Source organism: Mastacembelus armatus, chromosome 9 (genome assembly GCF_900324485.2).
Source record: "Mastacembelus armatus chromosome 9, fMasArm1.2, whole genome shotgun sequence".
Lineage (NCBI taxonomy): Eukaryota > Metazoa > Chordata > Actinopteri > Synbranchiformes > Mastacembelidae > Mastacembelus > Mastacembelus armatus.
Window position 1 is genome coordinate 25,167,531 of NC_046641.1, and position 27,500 is coordinate 25,195,030.

A 27,500-nucleotide genomic window follows, 5' to 3' on the forward strand; every position below is an offset into this window, starting at 1 on the left:
ATAAAGCATAAACGTTTTAATAAAGTACAGGGATAGTTATAATATATGTTGTAATACAACAAATATGAATTATTTCTATATTTCGTACTTCACTATTTTTACTGATTTATTTATTTATTTATTTATTCGACTGGGGAAAATAGTCCACGCCCCCTATGACGTAATGCCGTCAGGGTGCGTGACGTCGTTTCGACCTCGGCCTCACTTCCATGCTCCTCGTTCGAGCCGTCGTCATTTCACCGGGAGAGGCGAAGGGCATCCGGGATACCGGCCGAGAGGGGAGTCGCTGAAACGCTTTTTTCGAGGTCAGTAACCGGGACTTGAGAGTTTTACCACGTGCGACAGGATTTAATCTGCTCCGTCAGGCTGAGTCGGGTTTTAGTTTTTAGTTTGGAGAGAAATAAACATCCATCTTGAAGATTTTGAGAAAGGCAAAAGCTGTTAGCATGTTAGCAGCGAGGAGGCTAACTGCCCGTCCGAGCTGATCATATGCCAATAAATGAAGGGGATATATGTCAATAAATGAAGGGGCACTCAGCGGCAGAATGATGCTCTCATCGCCCTGACGTTATCTCCGTCTAAGTAACCTCCGTTAGCTCCCGGTTAGCCGTTAGCCGAGCGTGCTAATGGTCGTTAATTGAGAAAGTAGAAGCTAGCGGGCTAATTGTGTGTGCGCGCGGTGAAAGTCGCCGTTGGCGCGGAGTGAAACCACCAGTCTGCTCTCCAGTAACTGCTGCTTTGGCCAGTTACACGCAGAAACATTCAGGACAGCTCGTTTTACAATGTTGTGGTAAAGTAGCAATAATTTGGAGAAGTCGTTTCATGTGAACGGGCAGAGTGAGTGACAGGTTGCAGGGCCAATAAACAGCTGCGGACTCCTATTTCCGGGCGGGATTTCTGTCAGGCCGCCAATCAGGAAGGCGAGAAGGCAGGTGGTGGGCGGGTCGTTCAGGGGTGAGGGCATAAGAATGGAGGCAGGGAGTGGAGACCCAACAAGGTCAAGACAGACGGAGAAACTGCAGCACATCTGCCAGGTGGAAGTAAGGCCGGTTAGCTGTTTGCTGGCGCCATGGAGGTGGTGTCCTCTGTCTCACATGTCTCTGGGTCTGCTGGTCTTCCCACTGTAAGCAAACCCAAGTGGGCCATGTTTGACAGGTCTTGGCTTATCACACTTCAGTTGTGGTGGTTGTCACTTGCTGATAAGGCTGGATGTCAGCACCGATCTCTCGACTTGACTGGTCCAGAACCGACCCGGTTCTTACAACAGACAAATATTGGCATAAAGTTCTTCTCACGGTTCACCCTGGGAGCTTTTTGTCTACGAACGAGCAGCACTTGTTTCTTAATGATAAACTGTGTGAAGTTCACGTTATCGACTAAACCCGTTTCCCGGTTAGGAAACTGTGGACCAGGGCTTTATTTTCTTTGGCGAATGCAAAGTGACTACATCATGCCACATCAACATTTTTGAAGACATGTGCAAAACAGTTGAGTAATAACCAGCTTGCAGCACCAGCAAGGCCGTCATCATGCTGCCTGTTTTCCTGTAAAGCTACGTGCATCAATTCATCAATTCAGCGGCTACTAGTTTAAAACAGCCTTTTGGTAGACGTCGGTAACTACTCGTTCTCCAAAAATCGACGTCATACAGCTCAAACTGAGCCACTTCCGACAGGTCATGTCCAAGATAAACAACATTTAGCACAGCTCTGCATGTTCTTGGAGAAAAGGTGTAAATACAAAGATTGATCCCAGAATTTAAGAATTGACTTTGATTCAAATAGCAACCAGAAAATCTTGTTAATCCAGCTCCAGTTAACACCCTCCTGTCTTTGTGTTTTTCTTTGACACTTTTCTTTCTCAGACGTGCTTATTGGATTTTCTGTCATTATCTTCCAAACCTGTGATGTTGTCTGCTGTTCTCAGCACTTATTCTTCTTTCATGGCTGCACATTCATGGAAAAAAGCACAATTTTTTCTGATTTTTACTTGAGAAAGCATTTCACTGTTGACGTTTGAGTTTGATGATATTGATATTGCATTTGTTGACAGTGAACACGTTTTCCTGCCCAGCTGGGCAACCTTTACAGGTACAGGGACAGGTGTACACAGGAGTTAGCTGATTAAAGTAGTTTGGCTGCTGATCAACATCACCGGACATTAAGGCAGGCTACTTTAAACTAGCAGTGTGAGTCAGCTCAGTCATGTGAGCGCACAGACATGACACAGTCTGACTTGGACGTCCTGTGTCTGATGTTCAGATAACTGTCCAGAAACCTGCTTCCTTATAGCTGCAGACCCTGACTGGGATTCCTGCTGTTTTTAAGTTTCCTTCAATAATCCAGGGACAGTTGTGTGAACCTCTATGGGTTCACTGCAAAAAGGTGCTGATCACAGTGAATTCTCTTTACTTAAACATGTAAAATGTAAACAAATAGAAGCTAAACAAAGAGCAGGGATCAAGTTGTAGCATAAATGTAGCTCAGTGAATCCATGGTGAAATTTTAACTCCTATTCATTGTGAAAGTTGAAATCAGCTCAGTAATCAGACTAATTAGTGTGTTATAGTATATTATAGTATAGTGAGACTAAGTTCATATAACTGTTTGAGCTGCATATCAGCTTATCCCTGTGTGTCTGCCTGTATGCCTAACACAGTGTCTCTCTCTCCCCAGTGGATAGACAGACCATTGGACGCTTCATTCTGCCCTCTTTGTCCTGGGTCTGACCTCAGTGGAGTTTTATTTCCTGTTGTCGCTGTGAGGACGTCCGAGCCCGTTGGACTGATCGCCACCACCGTGTGTGTGATACTTTAAGGACTGCTCATGCATCGTTTAAGGACTTGTGCGGCGCGGTTGCGTCCGATCACCGCCTCGCAGGCGGCTCAGACTGTTGGCCAGCAGCGCCCAATCACAGTCGCCTCCACAGGTGACACAAGGACGTTTCAGCCAATCCGGTGCTACTCGGCACCGGTGGCCTCGGAGCCGTTTCTAAATGGGACGAGCTCCAACTATGTGGAGGAGATGTACTACGCCTGGCTGGAGAACCCCAAGAGTGTTCATAAGGTAATGAGCAGTGAAGCCCCCTGCTGGCAGCTGAGCGTACATCTTTAATTAAAGTCTTGTCAAATCGAGTCTGCGTGAAGGCGACACACAGCTGGGGAGGTGTAGCGCCCCCTGTAGGACTGACTGAAGCTGACAGAGTCAGAGAGAACTATGTAAGAGAACACAAACAGTTCAACAGAGCCAAAGGGCAGCCAGCTAATAATAGGTCAGAGAGGCCCAGTCACATGACGGAGTTAGAGTAAATACTGAAAACACCACCAGAGACTTGATGCTCTAACTGCATTTGAACACTTTGATTAAACTAACTCCAGCTCAAGCAGGTGGATGTTGGGTTTGTTACTGTTAGTTATTTATTTGTTTATGTGACAGAGATCACACAGATGTTAAGCTTTTAGCTTGTGTGTGCGTGTGTGTGTGTGTGTGCGTGCGTGTGTGTTTCTGCTTGTAAAAGTGGATGTAAACATGGAGGTAAACGCAGTAACTACCAGCGAGATGTGTCCAGGTCACAGACACTGAGCGTTATGTTACACAGTGGTTGTGTAATGATTAAACAGTGTGACCTTGTTGTTATTAGCTTAGCAAACGAGCAGGAAGCTGCACAGCACATGCACATACTCCACGTCCGAGTCCGAGCACTGAGAATGTGCTGATATGAAAGTGAAACCGTTTGACAGCCTGACCTGTTCAATGGGAGCTCCCTGTGTAGGTGCAGACTGTGGTAACAGTAATCCATCATCTGACTGTTCCTGCTTTAGAGCAAGATAACTGTGATGTGTAGAACTGTATGATTGATTGATTTAATTAAACATGATTTCTTCCTGAAGCTACTGTAACAGCTGCACCCGAACACAAGCGTCAACCTGAAACTGAGCAGTGTTTGTTCTTTGACCCACAGTAAGGTGGTTTGTTCTGGCTCTGTGGAAAGTTTGGTTTAGTTTTTCCTGTGCACGTTGGCGTGTTGTCTGAAACCAGTTTGACTCATCCAGCAGCTTTCACTTTTACATGTTCACTACAGACTGAGGCTGGAGGAGCTGTGTCTTAACTCCATCAGTTATTTCAGCCTTTTTAAACACACCAGTTTCATATCGATCTAAACTTTATCAGAGAAAACAGTTTCTAATTGAAGATAATTGATCGAAGTTGGTCAGTAATGAGCTCCTCTGTCTTTCTAATTCAAGGTTCAGCTGGTTAGCAGCTGAATATTGATTTACATGATGCAGTGACTTACACAGGAGACGTATGTGAAACAGGCAAATATGTGTTGGAGCAAGAGAAGCTGAAACAACATGCAGGAAACCCTGCTGAGGACAAATTTGCTGCTTTTCTTGTATTACTTTATCGCTGTTATTAAAAAAGTGTTTCCCTTCTTCTCTTTCCCCTCTTCTTCTTCATCTCTTATCTTTCATCTGTCCATAAATCCTCCATCATCATCACTTCCTCCCCTCCTTTGGTCCAGTCCTGGGATGTGTTTTTCCGGAACGCCAACGCTGGTGCTCCTCCCGGCGCTGCCTACCAGTCTCCTCTGTCTGCGGCGGCGAGCCTCATCGCCCCTCAGCTCTCCTCTCTGGTGGGAGCTCAGCCCAACGTGGAGAAGCTGGTGGAGGATCATCTGGCTGTCCAGTCCCTGATCAGAGCCTACCAGGTACAACAGCGTCCTCACCCTGAGCTCACAGCCAGACCTGGGCTCCACGTCCCAGACCAGTACAGCTCCTGTGGCTTCTGCTCAGTCTGCTCTAACAGAGATATTAATCATGATCACCACACTCAGCTATGGTTTTAAAAGTTGTATTGTCAATGTTCACACATGAACAAATAGAACATGACAGGAACACAAAGCAGGAGCAGTCAGGTTGTCATGTTACAGGTGAAAAGATATCTACCAGTTTATGTCCCAGTTTGGACGTAAAAATACTGTGATCCAAAAAAAGACCTGTGACGAGTGCAAGACCATGAACGATGAATGGAACCAGAACAAATGTTTATTGTGTGTGGAATTAAAACACACTAAATACTGAAGTGATCTTAAGTCAATGATTAAATCTGCTGTTTGAGAGCAGTAAACCCTTTATTTCCCAGCAGGCTGATGTTAAACGTGAAAGGTTCCTTGTTTCTGACCATTGACCAGTGTGGAACAAAGTAACAGCAGGAACACAACAGAAACTCAATGGGCCTTGTGTAGAGATTTATTTGCTGTTTCCACAGCCAAAGGGAACCTTTGTTCTTTTGATTCTGTGTATGATTAAGAGTTTAATAATAATAATTCAGAGTATATTTAGTGAAAGTCTGATCACATTTAACTTTGTTTCATTTCCTTCTCCTCATCCCCAGACGTGTTTTTTCACAGGGCGTCCTGTAACGTGGAGGGTTCATTTTTAATTAATAATGCTCCATGACAAAGGACCTGAAGTCTTGACCCCTTTGTTTCTGTGTAAAGTTTGAGAAACTGATCGAGGCAGTGGGGTCTTCACAGGTCACACAGGATGGAACAATCGAAAACATGTCAGAAGTGTTGGTCCTAAAGGAGACATGTTCTCTGGATTCCTCTCACAGTCCAAACACGCAGGTTAATTTAGGTCAGGCCAGACTCAGCCAAGAGTCCAGGAACGGTGCTGCACTGTGAATCAGATTTGGCCAAACCGCACTCCTGCTGTTTCACCGTTCATCATGTGACACACACTGGCCCAAAAAACAGTTTTCGCATAAAGAGCTATTGGAAAAGGAGCAGCTGTGAAATCTGTTGGCTCCACTACGGAAAGTCTAGAAGAGCCATAGGATGTTTTTAATTTGATCCCATCACTGTCCTTAGCCCACAGGAAGTCAGTCAGCACAAAAACAGGGAAGCTGATTTTTGTGACTGAAATATGGAACATTTTTGGAGCATGTTCTGTAGCGAACTGACCGCCATCCTGTGATCCACCTCACCAGGAAGTTGTTGACATTAGCTGGTTAGGTTCAGGGCCGAGCCAAGTCAGACTTCATTTCTACAGCCCAAATATCACAAATGTGACTCAGTGGGATTTGCCCTTTGGACCAGATCAGTACAAAACTTTCCAAAAACCTTTTAGAGGAAAAAGCTCATGAAGAGCAGGAGAGCAGGGATTTGGGACTAACAGACAGGAAATAGATGTGCGCACAGAATAAATCCACATTTTAAACTTGCAGTATTAACAGGTTATGTTTTGACCTGAACGTTAGGGAAGCTACAGCTTTCAGGTCAGGTCGACACAAACGGCACAAACCACAGTTCCCAAAGTAATCACAGAGCTGGTTCAACAAGGGAGAAGGACAGACCTCAGACCCAGCCCCCACAGGCAGGTCTGTGGGTACCAGCAGACCTGTGAGGACCTCCGGGCTGTTGGTGCTGTTGTGTTGAGATAACCAGCTGTGTGTGTGTGTGTGTGTGTGTGTTTAGGTGATGGGGCATCACAATGCCCTGTTGGATCCTCTGCGAATCAGCTGTGTGAATTTTGATGATGCTCCGGTCAATGCCGGCTTCCAGGACGTCGGTGAGAACAGCAGAGCTAACAAACAAACAAACTGCTTCCTGTAATGTTAATGTCGCTTTTCCCCCCCGCCCTCTCTTTTCTCTTCTTCTGTCCTTCCTCTCTCTTTGGTCTTTTATACTCCGCCCTGCTCCTGTCCAACACCGTCCTCCTTTCCTTCTGTCAAATCCTGTTCGATGTTGGTCTTTAATCTCTCCTTCCTTATGGTTTCTGAATCTCCCACTCCATCTTGCTTCTCATCCACTCTGCTCTCCATCCACATCCTCTCTTTCCATTGTTACGTTGCATCTTGGTTCCTCCCCACCCCTTCCTCCTTGTCATTTCCTCCTCCTCTTCTTCACCGTCTCCTTCGTTTTCTCGTCACCCCCCCTCCCTCTCCTGCCCTGGGTGGGCTCTGTACTGTTGTCACTCCCTGTAGATCCGAGGGCACCATGTGGCCCAGTTGGACCCTCTCGGCATCATGGACGCTGATCTGGACTCGTGTGTCCCCACTGACATTATCACCTCCTCCGACAAACTGGGTGAGGAGCTAAACTGTTAGAAAACAGCAACATCTTTTCCTTGTTGTCTCCTGGTCTGCGTCGCAGTCTGGCTCTTTCCTGAACTAACCCGCCGCACAAGAGCCTGTGTTTCTGAAATCTTGTTGTACAGTGGATGAGTTTCTCTAAAGGATGAGGCCGGTGATTTTCTGCATTATTTTTCAAAAATCCCATAACAACAGAGTAAATGACCGGCTGCGTCCTTTAACCTTCCTGTGTTCAGCAACAGTTTGTCTCTTGTGCAGTCAATGTTGGAGGAATATTAGCAGAAAGTTTCTGAAACCTTGCTGCATATGATGTATGTCATAACTTAGGAACTTTTTATAGAATTAGTCACGAAAGTATCGTCCAAATCCTGAATTTTTGCTCAAAAAATGTTTAACTGTTAAAGGCGATGTTTGAACCCTACCTGGTCCTCGTCAGGCAGACGTCCAACGTGATAAAGAGCAAACTGTTTTATCTACAACTGCTGAGAGGCTGCCATGCTGCAGCAGGTTTAGTTTCTTCTGTTCCACAAATTGTTTCACACAATATTTTACATCATTTTCCTGTTACACACTACAATTTTGTTATTTGCAGTTAAAATGAAAAAGAAATATTTGACTCCAAATATCAAATTCAATTCTTTTTGTAGTTATGTGTCTCGTGCTGGTATGAATTGATTATTGTTGCCTGCCCTCATATTTACTGTAGCTGAGGCTGTATGTGATCTGTGTACAGACCTCCTGCCTCCACACATGCACCGGGAGGCTTCCCTGTACCAGTATGGCGGCCGAGTGACTCATGTTGAATCTCTGTGTTGGCAACTGGTGGACCTTTAATAACCATCCAGAGGACCTGGTGGGGTTGAAAATGAGCCAGTTTTAAGACTAATAATACTTTTGGGGATCTTCACTTCAGGATCCTGTTTAGACCATCCGCAGGTCTTAGTCAATGGTCTAAACAGGATCCTGTAAATGTTCATGTATACAAAAAATGGCAGTCTCTCTCTGACACATCTGTGTGCTTTTAAAACTGTGTTTTTTGTGTACACTGAAGGTTTCTGGGCGTTATTGCTTTTTAACCTTGTCTGTAGAAAACGCTTCACACATTCTTGGAGTGTGTCGATGTCGGTGACAGTTGCTGTTACAGGTCAAACCCTCCCTCCAGACCGAGATCTTAATTGGATTCAGAAAGACCTGCAGAAATAGGTTTTCAGGGTTTAATCTTAAGAAGGAACAGCCCTCGGGTGTTCAGGGTTTAATCTTAAGAAGGAACAGCCCTCGGGTGTTCAGGGTTTAATCTCAAGAAGGAACAGCCCTCGGGTGTTCAGGGTTTAATCTCAAGAAGGAACAGCCCTGGGGTGTTCAGGATTTAATCTCAAGAAGGAACAGCCCTCGGGTGTTCAGGGTTTAATCTTAAGAAGGAACAGCCCTCGGGTGTTCAGGGTTTAATCTTAAGAAGGAACAGCCCTCGGGTGTTCAGGGTTTAATCTCAAGAAGGAACAGCCCTCGGGTGTTCAGGGTTTAATCTTAAGAAGGAACAGCCCTCGGGTGTTCAGGGTTTAATCTCAAGAAGGAACAGCCCTCGGGTGTTCAGGGTTTAATCTCAAGAAGGAACAGCCCTCGGGTGTTCAGGGTTTAATCTCAAGAAGGAACAGCCCTCGGGTGTTCAGGGTTTAATCTCAAGAAGGAACAGCCCTGGGGTGTTCAGGATTTAATCTCAAGAAGGAACAGCCCTCGGGTGTTCAGGGTTTAATCTCAAGAAGGAACAGCCCTCGGGTGTTCAGGGTTTAATCTTAAGAAGGAACAGCCCTCAGGGGTTAATCTGGTTGATTAATGGCAGAATAATCTCACATTACTACCTGCCTTGGAGCTTTCAAACATATTACGCCAAGTGTCCTTTAATGCTGAGTGTGAAAGTTCTTGCTTGACCTTCAGTGCTGCAGGTGCAAACTCAGTTTCACTGTGAGGTTCATGTAGGAGCTGATCTGGACCTTTCAAAAATGGGTGTGACCTAACGAACAAGAGTGAGGAAGACCAGGTCATATGATTGAAAGCTCCATAGTATCTATCTCCTTAGATGGTTTCAGATGCTCTTTCTGACCAGTTTGACGTTGACCCGCTGAGCAAACCGAGCTGTTGGCGCTGTTACCCTGCTTGTTGCCTCGGGAACCTTCTGCTCTGGAGTCTGCAGCAGCTTTGCTTGTTATCAGCAGTGTTTCAGCTTCTGCTTTCAGTTGTTTGGCTTCCTGCTGTGGCTCGTGGGCTAAGTGGTTGCTGTCGTGACCTCTGACCTCCATAGACACACTGTTTTTTGACTGTGCTTTTAAGTTTTAATGTTGAATCTGCTGAGCCGTGAGTTGACAGGAGGACTTTGTGCTTTCTCCATTAAATTCAGGACCAAGCAGAAGCTCCTCATGTTAATCTGCCACTACTCTTCTGAAATCTTTAGTCTATTAGATTTTAAAAATAACATCTTGATAGTCCTGATGGTGCGTGTGAATCCAGAACCTGGTTCAGCTTATGGGTCTGAGCCGTTGTTGTCCAAAAACTATTAAAAACACAGCAGGGAGCCACACCGCTGACCTGGCTCACATGGTTCTTCCTCACCAACAATGGGAGGCCCGTCCTTTTCCAAAAACCAGCTCCAGACTCTGAGAACGGCCGTCACTGTTTACAGGCTCTGGTTCCACTGCAGCTTCTCTTTGCTCACAGAGACGTCTGGAGCTCTGTTGATGCTAAATGGACAACGAGGCTGAATTTCTCCTTAGCTTTACATTTTAAGTTCGCCTGTTGGAGGTTCGGATTGCTGTTCTGGTTTGGGAGGCAGGTTGTGTATCTGTAGGGTCATTTTCAGCAGACACAGGTTGTGGCAGAGTCACAAAAATATGGTAATTTAAGGGCTGTGTGTTGGCGTATTAGTGGGTACACTCCATTCTCAGTCCGAACTGCAAAGCTCTGAATTTTTAGTTGTTTTTCAGCTGAGGAACAATAAAATGTTTGTGTTCAACGATTCAGGTGTAAAACCACAGTAAGGGAGTTATTTACAGTGTATATGTATGTCAAGGCAGAGTAGTTCACAGAAGAAACCCAGTGTTATTTAGTTTCAGTGTGTGTGCATCTGTAGTAGCACATCAGTGTGTTTAGATAAGAATCTCAGCGATATATAAGGCTCTCTAACTGCCCTGGTGCTGCCTAGCTCTGAGGATGTCATGTTGAGCTCTGCGTTCCTGCGGCTCAGGTCTTAGTCCCGCCCTCGCTGTAGTGAAGGTGACCTGTGCAGAATGGCTTCCTGTTTGGGGGACCCTTAGTGTGGGTTGCTTGTGATGTGGCTTCTGTACTGAGGACAGTTTAACCTCAGCATGGTGTTATCCGCATCTCTCTTTCTCCACCACTTCGGTGTAAACCCACAGCGTCTCTGCACATGTTCTGCGCTGCTGTGCCCAGACTGAAAGGTGGTGGAGACGTGGAGATGCTGGGGCTGCTGTTGTGGCTATTTTAGCTGCTGGGTTTAAATAGGTAGTAGGTCACTAACCGTGTTCGGGTATCTCTTCCCTTTGCTGCCCCCCATACTGGCGACCCTCCCAGACGTGGCTTTGTTCAAGGAGAGGCTGAGAGTCCTAACGGTAGGAGGTAAGAGAAAATGACGGCACTGCTGGTGTGTCACTGCACAGTGCTGTGAAGCCAGTTCATTTCTAGTAGAGTATTTTACTGCAGCCGAGTGCACGTGACGTGTGCAGGAACTGCAGGATGTCACACACAGGTCTGCTGCCTGCTGGACTGACGACAACAGCACGGTCTGTGTCGAGGTCACCGCGCTACGGTCGGGGATGGAAAAACATTTAATTTGGTTCACTTTACTGAGTTAGGACTGAGTCACCACTGACAACATTTACATAAGAGCAGCCTGAACACAGAGCCCAGTTTCAAACTTGGCAATATTTGACTACCTCCACCCTAAGGTGTCCGGTAGCTGCTTTTATCTAACATGATGGTGAACAGGAAATCTTTATGGAAGATGCTGCTGGTTTTTACTGTTTTCTACCCACAGAGAACCAATAGAGAAACGTTTAGTAAAACATGATTATTAAAATTGTAATGACGCTCTAAAGTAAAACACTAGTGTGCATGTTAATAGATGTTTGCAGGGGAAACGTGTTTATTTGGTGATGTGTGTAGTGTATCATACAGTGAAGTATCACTTTAACACCTCAGCACACAGGAAACATTCAGAAAGACACATCGGACAAAGAAAGTGCTTCACATACCGTCACCTTCAGTTTTGATCCTCACTCATTGCTTCCGACAGCCCTGAGAGCTCAGCGCCTGCTGCTCTACAAAACGCATTTAGGAAGCATCCTTTTGACCACAGGAGCGCAGCATCGAGACAGTAATTAGACTAGATACAGAAAACAGTGTCAAATACAGGAACACACTTCTGGAAAATACAACCAAATATAGAAACACTGCCAATAGAGTGATGTCAGTTGGGTCAGTTTGAAATATTTCTTCTGAACACTTCACTTGTTCTTTTGTGAGTTTTGTCTTGCTGTTGTGTGTTTTCCTACGTTGCAGGCCCGTCCGGCTCCGTCCCTCCTGTGCTGCCTCAGATCTCTGAATGTCTCATTTGTGCTCTGGTTGCTGTAGGTGGCTCTGTATGAGGTGAAGACAGGGTCACAATCCCCAACACTGAAAAAAAGATTTGAATGTTTGAAAATACATTGTGAATGTGAAAATTTTGGCTTCAAAACTGAAAGTTATGATTCAAACCTTTGGCAATAAAATTTGAATATCTGGGGGGAGATGCTTCATTCTTTTCAGTGTTACAGATCAGCCTCTTCAAGTTTTCAAACTTGCTTTGCAAACATTCAACTCTGTCCTTTCAAACATTCAACTCATTCGGGCCCTGTCTTAACTCTCTTAAAAAAAGGGTCCACACTTATAACATAGTTTTAAAACTTTAAACCAGCGCGTTATTCTTTTCAGTGTTACAATTCGGTGCTAAGAAAGGTTCAAAACATGTTCTGCAAGCATTTAACTCTGTTCTTTCAGGGTTTCAGATCACATTTCTGACCCTGTTTTCACAGGTGACAGAAGACCAGGGCAGGAGCTCAGCCAGTCACATAGCCTCTAATAAAACAAGCTAATTAGCTAACAGGGATAATCTACATGGGTTTAATTAGTCCCACTGGACGTCAATAGAGATGAATACTGTAAAGACGACAGATATGGATGGGAAGGAGCAAACGCACAAACAGCAGATCTGATGGAAACACTCAGTTATAGTCTTCAATGTACCCTGTTTATTACAGAAACAGCTCAGGACTCTGCTGAGGGTCCTTACCAACATCAGTGCCTTGACTTGATGTTTTTTTTTTTTTAAATTATACATTTGCACAAAGAAAGTTGAGAGTTCTGTATTATAGGGCTTTCAGTGACGCAACACTAATAATCCTGACACATCAGAGTCCACATAAATGCATTGTAGGAGGGCAAAAACTGTTTTACACCTTTATCACTGCTGAGTTAAACAGTGGCATCATAGTCATGAACAAAGCAGTACGCTAACGTCTGTTCAGGGTGTAGCATAGTCAGTTGTGTCACATGTAGCTGTTGGTTCAGTTTACATTGGTACGTAAACAAACCCCAGCTCAGCAAACTGGTTTGGATACTGGTTTGGTCTGGAGACAGCATTCGTATTGTGTTATTGGTTTGAAACTTTAGACCTGTTGTTATGACAGTGTCAATAACAACAAGTGTCAATGTGTGAAAAAGCATTAAATAAAGTGTTGTGTTGCAGAGCCAGATTGCCACTTGCACTGTAATGGCGGCTGCAGGCGTCGCAGTGAAGATCAGAAACCTGTTGGTGAAGTTGTTAGCAGAGATTAAGAGAATTACTCCTGAGGCAAAATGCTGCTTCTTGATTGGCCAGCTCAGCTGTCTGACGTTTGGTTGGTTTGTAAATGTGGTGTTTTGTAACCTGTGACAGCTTTCTGATTGGCTGAATCAGCTCAACCTGTTTAATAGCAGGTTGAGTGTTGTCTGCTCAGAGTGAAACAAGAAGTCGGAAGTCCTCAAATACTGAGGGATTTAATCTGACATGTTAAAGCATCATGACCTCAGGTGTTCCACCCAGTCTGGTCACTGCAGGTACCCAGATCCAGGCCCTGGTGTCTCTCAGCTGTACTACCCCCCCATAACTCTCTGCTACCTACAGCCCTTCTGTTGTTATTCCAGCTTCTCTACCCTGTGTTGGCAAAATCCGCTTTGGTAGCATTAGCCACCTAGCATGGTCATGGTTGGACCTTTGGATTGAATGAATCTGATGTGAGTTTGGGAGGAAGTGGAGCTTTGGGTAACGTTAGCAGGAACCAGAGCGTCTACTGGACTGACACATTTACTCCTCAGTTAGCTAACGCTAGCTTTGGACTGGACACTTTGTCCCAACCAGGCATCCATTGTTCACGTCGTAGCTTCAGGAAACAGGACAGGATGGGAGGGGCAAAGAGCGGGAAGGCGGGGCTTATGGTGGGAGTTAGTTTGGGTCATTAGACCCTTTGAAGGCTGAGGAGACATGAGGTAGATCAGTTTGAATTCAGAGGTAACTGCCCAGCAGAACGTGATTCTAGCGTTTCTCCTGATCTGTCCTCCCTCCATCATCACACCCAACTTTCCCTTAATCAGTTTGAAGCTGCAAAACAACCAATTAAATTCCCAGAATCCCCCAACATGTCATATTCCTGCTCCGTCATCACTGCTGTCATGAACATATTGTTCAATATGTTTCTAATTAAATTATTGATGCTATTTTAAGAGTCGATATAAGCTAGACCTTTTTCTGCTCAGCCTGAGGACTCTCTGTCCTTCAGGGACCAGACTTAAAGGGCAGAGATCAGCCAGTCTGATCGCTCATAGATGTAGAGGAGGTTGGTCTGGTCTCCCATATTTCTGGTGGGGGATTTTGCTGCCTTAGCACTATCCTCACCATCAGGTTTAAAATTAGATCTGCAGCTGAATAAATAAATAATAATAATAAATAAATTGTTAAATAAACAGCAAACAAAGTCTGTTTCAAACCGACATGTTAGTGTCACACAAACGATTCTAAAGCTCCGTGTTGCTGTGACGATTGATGCTAACACCGTCTGCATTTTTATTTTGGACCCAACTGATCCTCACCCCGTCCTGCTACACCACCTCATCGCCAACTCTACACCGCCTCATCGCCAACTCTACACCGCCTCATCTCTAACTCTACACCGCCTCATCTCTAACTCTACACCGCCTCATCTCTAACTCTGCACCGCCTCATCTCTAACTCTGCACCGCCTCCATCGCTAACTCTACACCGCCTCATCGCCAACTCTACACCACCTCCATCGCCAACTCTACACCGCCTCCATCGCTAACTCTACACCGCCTCATCGCTAACTCTACACCACCTCATCGCTAACTCTACACCGCCTCATCACTAACTACACCACCTCATCGCTAACTCTACACCGCCTCATTACTCTCTACACCATTGCTAACTCTACACCGCCTCATCGCTAACTCTACACCACCTCATCGCTAACTCTACACCGCCTCATCACTAACTACACCACCTCATCGCCAACTCTACACCACCTCATCGCTAACTCTACACCACCTCATTACTCTCTACACCATCGCTAACTCTACACCACCTCATCGCTAACTCTACACCACCTCATTACTCTCTACACCATCGCTAACTCTACACCACCTCATCGCTAACTCTACACCGCCTCATCACTAACTACACCACCTCATCGCTAACTCTACACCGCCTCATTACTCTCTACACCATTGCTAACTTTACACCACCTCATCGCCAACTCTACACCGCCTCATCGCTAACTCTACACCACCTCATCACTAACTACACCACCTCATCGCCAACTCTACACCACCTCATCGCCAACTCTACACCACCTCATCGCTAACTCTACACCACCTCATTACTCTCTACACCATCGCTAACTCTACACCACCTCATCACTAACTCTACACCACCTCATCGCTAACTCTACACCACCTCATTACTCTCTACACCATTGCTAACTTTACACCACCTCATCACTAACTCTACACCACCTCATCACTAACTACACCACCTCATCGCCAACTCTACACCACCTCATCGCCAACTCTACACCACCTCATCGCCAACTCTACACCGCCTCATCGCCAACTCTACACCGCCTCATCGCTAACTCTACACCGCCTCATCGCTAACTCTACACCATTGCTAACTTTACACCACCTCATCGCTAACTCTACACCACCTCATTACTCTCTACACCATTGCTAACTTTACACCACCTCATCGCCAATTCTACACCGCCTCATCGCTAACTCTACACCGCCTCATCGCTAACTCTACACCATTGCTAACTTTACACCACCTCATCACTAACTCTACACCACCTCATCGCCAATTCTACACTGCCTCATCGCTAACTCTACACCGCCTCATCGCTAACTCTACACCATTGCTAACTTTACACCACCTCATCACTAACTCTACACCACCTCATCGCCAATTCTACACCGCCTCATCGCTAACTCTACACCGCCTCATCGCTAACTCTACACCATTGCTAACTTTACACCACCTCATCACTAACTCTACACCACCTCATCGCCAATTCTACACCGCCTCATCGCTAACTCTACACCGCCTCATCGCTAACTCTACACCATTGCTAACTTTACACCACCTCATCACTAACTCTACACCACCTCATCGCCAATTCTACACCGCCTCATCGCTAACTCTACACCGCCTCATCGCTAACTCTACACCATTGCTAACTTTACACCACCTCATCGCTAACTCTACACCACCTCATCGCTAACTCTACACCACCTCATTACTCTCTACACCATTGCTAACTTTACACCACCTCATCACTAACTCTACACCACCTCATCACTAACTACACCACCTCATCGCCAACTCTACACCACCTCATCGCCAACTCTACACCACCTCATCGCCAACTCTACACCGCCTCATCGCTAACTCTACACCGCCTCATCGCTAACTCTACACCATTGCTAACTTTACACCACCTCATCACTAACTCTACACCACCTCATCACTAACTCTACACCACCTCATCGCTAACTCTACACCACCTCATTACTCTCTACACCATTGCTAACTCTACACCACCTCATTACTCTACACCATCGCTAACTCTACACCGCCTCATCGCTAACTCTACACCGCCTCATCGCTAACTCTACACCGCCTCATTACTCTCTACACCATTGCTAACTCTACACCGCCTCACGGCTAACTCTACACCTCCTCATCGCTAACTCTTCACCTGCTCATCGCTAACTCTACACCGCCTCATTACTCTCTACACCATTGCTAACTCTACACCGCCTCATCGCTAACTCTACACCGCCTCATCGCTAACTCTACACCGCCTCATCGCTAACTCTACACCGCCTCATCGCTAACTCTACACCGCCTCATCACTAACTACACCGCCTCATCGCTAACTCTACCACCTCATCACTGCTAACACCACTGTTACTGCTGCTGCCACTCCACCGTGTCGTCTGTTCCTGTGCTGTTTAATGTCTGTGGTTTGAACGTGGTGAATGCATATTGTCCATATTGTGGTAATGATGTTCATTACTAACATTCCCTTATCCATGGCCTGTATGTCTGTATGTCTTTTTGCTGTCTACCACTCCTTCCATCCTTCATGCTTACCTCCTTCCCCATTTTTCTCCTCCCTCCCTTTTCCTCTTATCCTGTGGTGCATCATGGGATATGTAGGCTTCTACGGTCTGAATGAGTCCGACCTGGACAAGGTGTTCCACCTGCCCACCACGACCTTCATCGGGGGCTCAGAGAGCGCCCTCCCACTCAAAGAGATCATACGCCGACTGGAGGTAAATACAGACGCTGCTGGAAATAAAAATATTCAGTGTAAAGTAAAATATCTGCTCTATCCTGCTGTGTTTCAGGGTGTAGAGGACTCCTGAGTCAGAATGTAACGACAAAGCCATATTTATTTACAGGTCTGCCACCGACTGACCCAGGAAATGAATCAGTCCAGTTTGGTTTCTGTGTTTCTGAGCATCGAATTAACCTGCTAGGGTTATTTTGTCCACAGATAGAATAACAGCTCAATAGAAAGACGGACGAATGAACATGAATGAAAACATAAAAATTGTAAAAAACTGTGGCTCATCATCAGTATAATCAAGTCTCTGCTGTTCAGATGCTGGTTCAGCAGCTCTGCCTGTTGCTGCCTTTACACTAAATTCAATCAGACCCAAACTAATATCTGAGACACATGAGGAAACTGCAGCAGACGCCCACATTTCTGAACAGGAGGCCCTGTGCATGTAACCTTGGTAACTGTAACCACAGTAACTCTGCCCAACAAACACAGAAACAGATGTCACCATGATAACAGTGCACAAAAAGATGGAGACAGCCGTCACCACGGTAACAGTGCAACAGATAAAAAGAGACTAAAATGTCACTGACCAAAAACATATTTATATATATCTTCAGTTTTTGTTGACTAGAAGTACAAAAAATGTTCGTTTTAGACTAAAACTGGTTTTATGTTTATCAACAGACCTAAACTAATCTGGTGCCAGAATGAAAATTCTAATTCAGGTGAGGGACTGTGTGTTCTGTCTAATGCTGCCTCTGCTGTGTTGGCTGCAGATGGCGTACTGCCAGCACATCGGCGTGGAGTTCATGTTCATCAACGACCTGGAGCAGTGTCAGTGGATCCGGGAGAAGTTTGAGACTCCAGGGGTGATGCAGTTCAGTTTGGAGGAGAAGAGGACGCTTCTGGCTCGAATGGTCCGCTCCACCAGGTAAACACCACAACATGCACCACCTGCAGCCGCTCCTCTGGGTCATGTATGGATGGAGGCTGGGGTGAATCCTCATACGAGGCCTGGGGTGTTTTTTCTTTTACCTGTTTTGAAGGAATAAGTGTTGATGCCTCAGGCAGCTTCAGCACTTTCTCCTGTTTACATGTTTGAAACAGATTTATGCTTCTAGAGTGAAATGTGCTTGTTTTTATGGACTTTGAATAAAAACGCTCAATGAGAGACCTGTTAAGTTCCTGGAACTAACAGAGACTAGCCAGGACTGACGTCAGTACACGAGGCACCATGAAGACATGTTGTCTGGTCCTCACGCCTTAAAAGTCCTGTTGGAGGGTCCAGACCTGGTTTGGTGTTCAAGTTACTACCGGGTTTGGGTCAGGGTCAGGGCCTTGGGGGCGTATCCTCAGAAAAAAGAAATCCAAACGTGTGGGTGTGTGTGTCCAGGTTTGAGGAGTTTCTGCAGAAGAAGTGGTCTGCTGAGAAGCGATTTGGCCTGGAGGGATGTGAGTCTCTGATCCCTGCTCTGAAAACCATCATCGATAAATCATCTGAGAGCGGGGTGGATAATGTCATCATGGGCATGCCTCACAGGTAACACACACAGGAGACGTTCACACACAGGTTTCATGCTACTCTTCCTGCTACTTCCATACACTCCACTTCTGTCTGCTTCAGGGGGCGTCTGAACGTTTTGGCCAACGTGATTCGTAAAGAGCTGGAGCAGATTTTCTGCCAGTTCGACTCCAAACTGGAAGCTGCTGATGAGGTATTTAACTGCCCTTAGTGCTGTCCCTGCTCAGGAGAAAGTCAGACTGCAGACTTCAGTACAGATTTCTTTTAAAGCTGCAGACGTAGAGTACAAAAATATTTAATGACATATTTTTCACAAGATATTTTCATGTTTTGTTCCTCGTTCCTAGATACCCAGTTATCAGCATCACGTTATGTAGTTTCACCAACACAGCAACAACGTACTGTACCAGCTCAGCTTCTGTTTGTTTGAGATATATTGTGTCACGGTGAATGCAGTGAAAATGTAAACGTGGGGCCTGTTTTTACGTGGGATCAGGGTACAGGCTGACAGCTGCAGTTGGCTGACCGTGCTGTGGTTTTCCTCCGCAGGGCTCCGGAGATGTGAAGTACCATTTGGGCATGTACCACCGTCGTATCAACCGTGTGACCGACAGGAACATCACCTTGTCTCTGGTGGCCAACCCGTCTCATCTGGAAGCCGTCGACCCCGTGGTGCAGGGGAAGACCAAGGCTGAGCAGTTCTACTGCGGAGACACCAACGGAAACAGGGTGAGGCTGAGGCGAGACAGTGGGACAGTTTAAGATTTCAGTCTTTACTTCAGACTCTGTGTCGCAGGTAGAGTGAAAAAACGTCTGCAGGAATTAGTGCAATGACAGTCTCCTCAGTACAGTAAGGGGCTCTAACTGTGGCGATAAGAGGATAACATACATTTTGTTCAACGAATGTGTCTGTTGTGGACTCGCTGCACAACCCTCCTGTCACAGCAGCTGTTTGACAGCTGGCACATCACAGGCAGCAACATAAAACAAGAGCAACAGTGCTGGGGACGACAGACCTGTGGGTCAGAGAGCACAACCTCAGTATGGGAACGGGTCTAGTTCTTAAAGCTGCATATGCAGAGGCCTGTGCCTACAGACAAGAAACAATGAAAGTTTTCCTTCATTGGAACAGGTAACATCACTGGTTGCAGCTGCTCTTAGCACAGTTTATGTTTTTGAGGTCAGACGTTTTTTGGATCATCTTCTGACTTCAGCACCACGTTCACCACAGACGGTCCCTGTCAGTGCTGTAATGGCTGCGTGTGTGTTTTCAGGTGATGTCCATACTGCTCCATGGTGACGCCGCGTTTGCAGGTCAGGGTATCGTCTATGAAACGTTCCACCTGTCCGACCTGCCGTCCTACACCACACACGGCACCGTGCACGTGGTCGTCAACAACCAGGTAACAGCCGCGCAGAAAGCGGCAGATGAATCACTGCAGGTAACCAAGTGAGGACTGAACTGGACCATCCCTGTCGTCCTGTTTCCAGATCGGTTTCACCACAGATCCTCGTATGGCTCGGTCGTCTCCGTATCCGACTGACGTGGCTCGGGTCGTCAACGCCCCCATCTTCCACGTCAACGCAGACGACCCCGAAGCGGTCATCTACGTGTGCGAGGTGGCCGCTGAGTGGAGAGCCACGTTCCACAAGGACGTGGTGGTCGACCTGGTCAGTGCACCTGTCACCTGTGACCCTTCAGGCAAAGCTGGCTGTGAGTGACACTGTGTGTGTGTGTCTCTCTGTGTGTGTGTGTGTGTGTGTGTGTGTGTGTGTGTGTTGTGTGTGTGGGCAGGTGTGTTACCGGCGGATGGGTCACAACGAGATGGACGAGCCCATGTTCACTCAGCCTCTGATGTACAAACAGATCAAGAAGCAGAAGCCTGTTCTGCAGAAATACGCTGAGAAGCTGATCGCAGAGGGAGCAGTGAGCAGGCAGGAGTATGAGGTAAAACACAGACGAGTCAGGTGACCCTGCAGGTGAGCCTCAGCCTGACTCACCTTATTCTTCTTCAGAAGGTTTGCAGCCGACGCAGGTCAGCATTTCCTGTTGCTGCTTCGCTTTAAATTCTTGAACCAGCAGGAGGCTTTTATTGTGGAATTTGTCAGGTTTACACAAGATTTAAGTACAGTTCTCAGGCATTAGTAATTTACCTGAGTATTTCCATGTAGTACTACTTCATCCTTGGACTTCACTACATGTCAGAGCCAAACCTTGGAGTTTTTCCTGCTCTACATTTATCTGATAACTTTAGTTCCTGTTCACAACGTGAACACTGAACACACTGTGTCTCTAGGAGGAAATCGCCAAGTATGATAAGATCTGTGAGGAGGCGTATGCTCGCTCCAAGGATGAGAAGATCCTCCACATCAAGCACTGGCTGGACTCCCCATGGCCTGGTGAGGGGCTCTTCCTGTGGGCCTTTATTAGATGCTGTCGGGATCGATTCTGTCGAACTAACTGTGAATCTGTTGTTGCTTATAGGTTTTTTCACCCTGGACGGACAGCCCAAGTCCATGACCTGCCCCTCTACCGGTCTGAGTGAAGAAAACCTGAACCACATCGGAACGGTGGCCTCCTCTGTCCCTGTAGAGGACTTCACCATCCACGGAGGTCTGACACAGTTCCAGTCCCCTATCTGCTGCTGCATTCACACGTTTAATGGCTGAAGCGCTGTCAGTCTGTGCTGGAGCTCAGATGTTTATGATGTGATTGGGTTCTCCCACCTGACAAATGATCCTTGTTTCAGGTCTGAGTCGAATCCTGAAGGGCCGTGCTGAGATGGTTCGAAATCGGACTGTGGACTGGGCCCTGGGCGAGTACATGGCCTTTGGATCGCTGCTGGAGGAGGGAATCCACGTCAGACTATCGGGACAGGACGTGGAGCGAGGGACGTTCAGGTAAACGGATCAGGCTTTTCCACAGGAAGCTGAGACTCAGCAGCAGAGTCATTCGCTCAAACCAGAAACCTCCTGTAGTCATGTAGAAATGTGTTTGTTCAGTTTCTCACTACGAGAAGAAACTGGACTAATTTTTGAGATGGACTCAAAGCACAACCCATCCTGTTTGTCTTGCAGCCACCGCCATCACGTGCTTCACGACCAGAACGTGGACAAGAGGACCTGCATTCCCATGAACCACCTCTCTCCTGACCAGGCCCCGTACACCGTGTGCAACAGCTCGCTCTCTGAATACGGCGTCCTCGGTCAGTCCACACGCTGAGCCGCTGTCTCGGGACCCACAGTCTGCGCCGCTTTGTGGTGGAGGAAATGAATAATTCTTTTCTGCGTCTTCAGGTTTTGAGTTGGGATTTGCGATGGCGAGTCCCAACGCTCTGATCCTGTGGGAGGCTCAGTTCGGAGATTTCCACAACACGGCTCAAGGCATCATCGACCAGTTCATCTGTCCCGGCCAGGCCAAGTGGGTGAGACAGAACGGCATCGTGCTGCTGCTGCCACACGGCCTGGAGGGCATGGTGAGGCCCCCACACACACACATACACACACACACACACACACACACACACACACACACACACAGCTACTGACTGAAACACTTTGTCCTTGTGTGTCACTTATCAGGACTGTTGAGGATCATAAACCAAATGTCATCCTACAACCTGAATCTTACCTGTTACCTGACCTCACCTGACTGTACCTGATCTCACCTGACTGTACCTGACCTCACCTGACTGTACCTGACCTCACCTGACTGTACCTGACCTCACCTGACTGTACCTGACCTCACCTGACTGTACCTGAGCTTACCTGACCTTAAATTCTGCAGGTTTTACTTCTGTTCATATTTGTATTTTGCCAGTTTGATGTGAGCTCTGGTGTTTCTGGTTTCAGGGTCCAGAACATTCTTCAGCTCGTCCAGAGAGATTCCTACAGATGTGCAACGACGACCCAGATGTGATGCCAGTAAGAGCCAACACACACGCGCACACACACACACACACACAGGAACACACAGCTGTTTTGTTTCTAATAAAAATGTGGTTTCCAGCCCAACTGAGGTCCTGAGTTGAATCCACAAACGAGACGAGCAAGAAAAGACAGATCATTCATTTATTTATTAAAGGAATAACCCACGGCTCCATAGATGATCATTTATTTGTTCATGTGACACAGTAAAAATGTTCTTAATGCCCTGTGACTGGAGAAATATCCTACAACACCCAGGATGCATTGCATCTGGTGCATCCCAATGTCCCGTCCGTTGTAGTTGGTTTACCACCAACTTCCTGTTTACAAGAGAAGAGCTGTAATGGGACGAGCTTTGGATTTTCTGCTGATCATTGAGGGAGGTTTTAGTCCTCAGGGTGTCCAGGTTGGAGTTTTTCCGAAGAGCTCACAGGTCACACAGAGGTCACAGGTCACACAGAGGAAAGGTCACTGTTGTTCAGTGAGACAAACAGCTGACACACATTGACTTAAGGGGAAGTGAGAGCCTGGTCCCACAGAAAGGAGAAACACCTGTTCCTGATCCTATGCGGGACCTTGGTCAGGATCCCTGGCCACCATATGTGTTTAGTCTGAGCCAAGGTGGCAACAGACGCTGAGATAAACTGGACTGAACTGATGTTTTTCTCCTGTCAGAACATCACGGAGGACTTCGCAGTGCGTCAGCTCTACGACTGCAACTGGATCGTGGTGAACTGTTCGACTCCTGCAAACTACTTCCACGTTCTGCGTCGACAGATCCTGCTCCCGTTCAGGAAGCCTGTAAGAAGAGCACACACACGCACACATTCAGGTTCTGCTGCAGAGGAGTTCTGTTTTTTTGTCCCAGACAGGAGCTGGTTTGTGGGGTGAGCAGAGGAAACCACATTAGCCCACACAGGCAGAAACACACACACACACAGTTAACGTGATATGAACATGTCAGTAACATCCAGCACCAGGAGTTTCCAGACTCAAATCTGAGTAGACACTTTCTCAGGCTTTTAGTGGCCTAATGATCTCAAACACAAAAGTGATGAAGTGTTATATTTAACAGACAGTCAGTCACTAGACTCTGATACTGTACCAGACGGAAGATACACGCTAACCATCGTGGTGTGTGTCATGAGGTCATCCTTCTGTTGTTCAGTGTCTTTTATTTTGCAAAGCCTGCTGAACTTCCTGTTTGTCTCTCTACAGCTGATCATCTTCACCCCCAAATCTCTGCTGCGTCACCCAGAGGCCAGATCCAACTTTGACGAGATGCTGCCTGGTAACGTTCCTGACCTGCTCTGCTCTTAGGTTTGAGCCAAGAGATTTACAGGACGCCCAGTCTGAGCCCGACCTCCTCCTCTTCTGTCCCCTGTAGGAACTCACTTCCAGAGGTTGATCCCAGAAGCAGGAGTACCGTCGGAGCGTCCGGAGGACGTGAAGAGGTTGATTTTCTGCACAGGGAAGGTTTACTACGAGCTGACCAAAGAGAGGAAGACCAGAGGCCTGGATGGAGCTGTGGCTATCGCGCGCATGGAGCAGGTACGTGATCCATCACGCATGGCGCGTTGATGCGTCTACCCAAGTCATGTTTGTCCAATGGTCACGTTCAGTTTGCTCAGCGATCACAGGACATTGGCGAGATGATTGAAATCAGTGAAATCAAATCCCGGGCTCATCAGCCCCTGCTGCGCTCAGTGCACACTGGAGGTCAAAGGCTCTCTGTCTCTGTTCTGTTTGGATAGTTGGAGATGAGCAAAGAGGCCATCACACATTTACATTGCGTTTACACTGCTGCTTGCCAAGGTTGTTTACTGACAGACTTAGTGAACAGCTTCATCTGGACAGTCCTGTTGGTCAAACACTGCGCTGCCTGAACTTGGCCCCTCAGAGCTGCTCGTCAGACTGTTTCAGCAGGATAAATAAACAGTGTGAAGTAGATCAGGCTGTCAGTAGACCCGTGTCTGACCCGTGTCTGACCCGTGTCTGACCCGTGTCTGACCCGTGTCTGACCCGTGTCTGACCTGTGTCTGACCCCTGTCTGACCCCTGTCTGACCCCTGTCTTTCCGCCCCCAGCTTTCTCCGTTCCCGTTCGACCAGGTAAAGGCTGAGACGGAGCGTTTTCCCAACGCCGACCTGGTTTGGTGTCAGGAGGAGCACAAGAACCAGGGTTACTATGACTACGTGAAGCCTCGCATCAGGACCACCATCCAGAGAGCCAAGCCTGTCTGGTAACAGCCTTCATCATCATCATCCTCAGTGACTAGGTTTATTGGAAGTAGTACTCATGTCCCATACTGCAGTACCAGTAGAAATACCACAGTGTAGAAATCCTGTTCCAAGTAAAAGTCCTGCATTTACCAGAATTCAATGCTTCACTCTCTGATGCAGCCGGTGACAGTTCAGCTGAATGTTTGACCTTTGACCTCTGTGTGTCTCAGGTATGTCGGTCGAGAACCAGCTGCGGCTCCGGCGACAGGAAACAAAAACACTCACCTGATGGAGCTGCGGCGTTTCCTGGACTGCGCCTTCGACCTGGACGCATTCAAAGATCAGCAGTAACACCTGCAACACCTGGAGGAACCCCTGACCTGTCTCACCTGTGACCCCTCAGCACACACGCATAACACACAGAGTACACACAGCGTACTACCGTGTACTGTAGTTTGCTGAAAAATACATGGTCTGTTTTCTGCTCAGCAAATACTGCACAGGCTGCAAACGTTCTGCAGTACCAAGTAACTAGTACACACCAGTACTGCATGCTACTTAGTACACAGTGTATCCCAACATGTGTACAGTCCGTGTTCACACTGCGAAACTGGTTTGAGTCCAGATCTGCAGAATTTAGACTGAAAATGTTTTTTAACAAAAAGCAACAAAACCAAAAGAATTAATTGTTTACAGCAGAAGCAAATGTTTGACCTTTTAGTTTGCAGCTTACTGTGTACTTACCACTGTGTACTGTACTCCATGTTAGTACACAGTATCAGGGCTGTCACGTGATACTATTCTCACACACAGAAAACTGGACATTGTCTGATTTAAATGTATTTATTATTAATCTGTGAGGTATTTTCTCCATCGATTGATTATGTGTCTGAAGCTGGTGTCCACACAGGTTCTTCAGGTCCATGGTGACGTCTGACGTTTTGTTGTTTGTCACTGTGGAGGGAAACAGGAACTGAAGCTGCAGCCAGGGGATCGTTTAGTGATAAACGGTTTGATAAGAGACTCAAATTATTTTTCTGCAGACTAATAATTGGAAAATATACTCTGGTTAAATCTTCCTGTTTCCTGTTTCCACTGAAGGAAACTTGTGGCTGACGTTTGTTAATTTCTGTAAAAGTCAGTGATGTTGCACGTATGTTTGTCCGCATACTTTTGGCCATGTTGTATAGTTCATTCAAACTAATGAACTTGTTTTGATTCATTCATGACACAGTGACAGCCCACGGTGTGTACTATGGTATGTAGTAATCAGTGTGTTACACGGGAGTACAGAAGGTATCTGTCATGGGAGAACTCAGTGTGCAGTATCAGTACTGTGTGTACTCTGTTCAGTACTACAGCAGCTTCAGGCTCAACTCCACCTCAGACAAACATGTTGCTTTTTACTCATTCAGTGAGAGATGAAGATGAAAAAGCTCGGCAACCAAAGAAAGGGCTTTATTCCGACAGAGCGAGAACCAGACGACGGTTCATGACGAAAGAATCGGTCAAATCCAACAGATACTGACTTAAAAACTTCCACCTGAGTTTGTCACCGACAGGTTGATGAGGTGTGTGTGCAGGACGGATGAGGTTTTGGATTCCAAACAGCGATTTGGCAGAAAAAGTGGGAGCAGCCGTATCTGACCTTTACCTGAGTCAGAGCCATGAGGCGAGTCTCCCTGTTGAAGCAGCGTGTGTCCCCTGAAAAAGCTCAATCACTCTTCAGGTGGAGTGAAGCCTGAACCTGAACTTTGACCCCTGACTTCTGAACACACACACACATTTTCCTCCGATTGTGTTTTGTAACAGCAGGTGCTTCAGAAAAACAAAGTGACTCCTCCTGTTTTCTTTTCTCTTTGTTCAGTCATGATCACTCCCACAAATCCTCTGTTCACCTGTTGCAACATTTTACTTGTTTTTAGCAAATGGCATCGTTAGCGCTCCCCATAGAAAACCAATGGGAGCGCAGCTAGCAGGGAGAACTCAACGTCAAACTACTTTGAGGGTCATTGCAGCAGGTGTGTTCGCTCATTAAGAAGTCTGTAATTAGTCACCATGGCAACGCTTTACTTGCACACTGAGATTTTATTTTAGTTGTCTTTTATTTTGAAGGGATATCTGGGGAATAAAATGGCTAAGGTCATGAACTCAACCACTGGCACTGCTGATTATCATTTAACCCCTCGATTTCTGTCTCACATTTATCCCGTGCCAAAATGGATCTTGCGGCGTCGCATGTTTTTATTGTTTTTTGTGTCTGGCAGCTGAATGAACTCAGCAGGAAAATTCAGCAGAAGATGAAATCAGCTGCAGGTAGTGTTCCAGGCTTCTGTGACACAAAGAAATGATTTATTTATTTTCATAATAGGGGATGGAAATTCTCTTCATAATTTTGCTTCATTCAATAAAGAAATACTATAAGTACTACTGCTGCTGCATCTTTTTGAACTTTGAATTTGTTTCCAGGTTTTATAGAAAATCAAATGTTAGTAAATCAGTAAGTTACAGTGTGATTCCTCTGAACTCACTGGCTACAACACAAGTTACAACAAAACGTACACAGGAAAGATTCAGACCCCTCCACTTTTTCAGATTTCATTAATATTGTCCTGGTGAATAAACTCTGATGTGTTCAGATCTTTTATTTTCTTCCATCTCCTTCCTGACGTTCCTCCTCTTCCTCACATTTCTACTTTATTCTTTGTCCTGTCAGGTCTTTCTTCCTCCCTAGCTTCCTTTTCTCTGTCCTTGTTTTCCTTCATCCTTTCCATCCCTCCACCTTTTCC

The 27,500-nt window shown here is 46.4% G+C and overlaps 1 protein-coding gene across 2 annotated transcripts; it reads left to right on the forward strand.

Moving 5' to 3' along the window:
* The first annotated feature begins 172 nt into the window (after window positions 1-172).
* On the forward strand, window positions 173-27,141 carry ogdha (oxoglutarate dehydrogenase a). 2 transcript variants are annotated; one of them, XM_026320637.1, is made up of 24 exons: window positions 173-305; window positions 2,676-3,065; window positions 4,522-4,707; window positions 6,987-7,089; window positions 10,677-10,721; window positions 16,912-17,027; window positions 17,818-17,972; window positions 18,435-18,581; window positions 18,666-18,756; window positions 19,113-19,292; window positions 19,838-19,966; window positions 20,055-20,234; window positions 20,359-20,511; window positions 20,861-20,963; window positions 21,049-21,177; window positions 21,314-21,464; window positions 21,642-21,769; window positions 21,861-22,039; window positions 22,416-22,487; window positions 23,166-23,291; window positions 23,709-23,781; window positions 23,878-24,041; window positions 24,577-24,731; window positions 24,942-27,141. In XM_026320637.1, the coding sequence occupies exons 2-24, from the start codon at window positions 2,826-2,828 to the stop codon at window positions 25,060-25,062; spliced, it is 3,126 nt and encodes a 1,041-aa protein (XP_026176422.1). In that variant the 5' UTR covers window positions 173-305; window positions 2,676-2,825; the 3' UTR covers window positions 25,063-27,141. The 2 variants fall into 2 exon arrangements, with proteins under 2 accessions (XP_026176422.1, XP_026176423.1); XM_026320638.1 differs by lacking the exon at window positions 10,677-10,721.
* The last annotated feature ends 359 nt before the right edge of the window (window positions 27,142-27,500 follow it).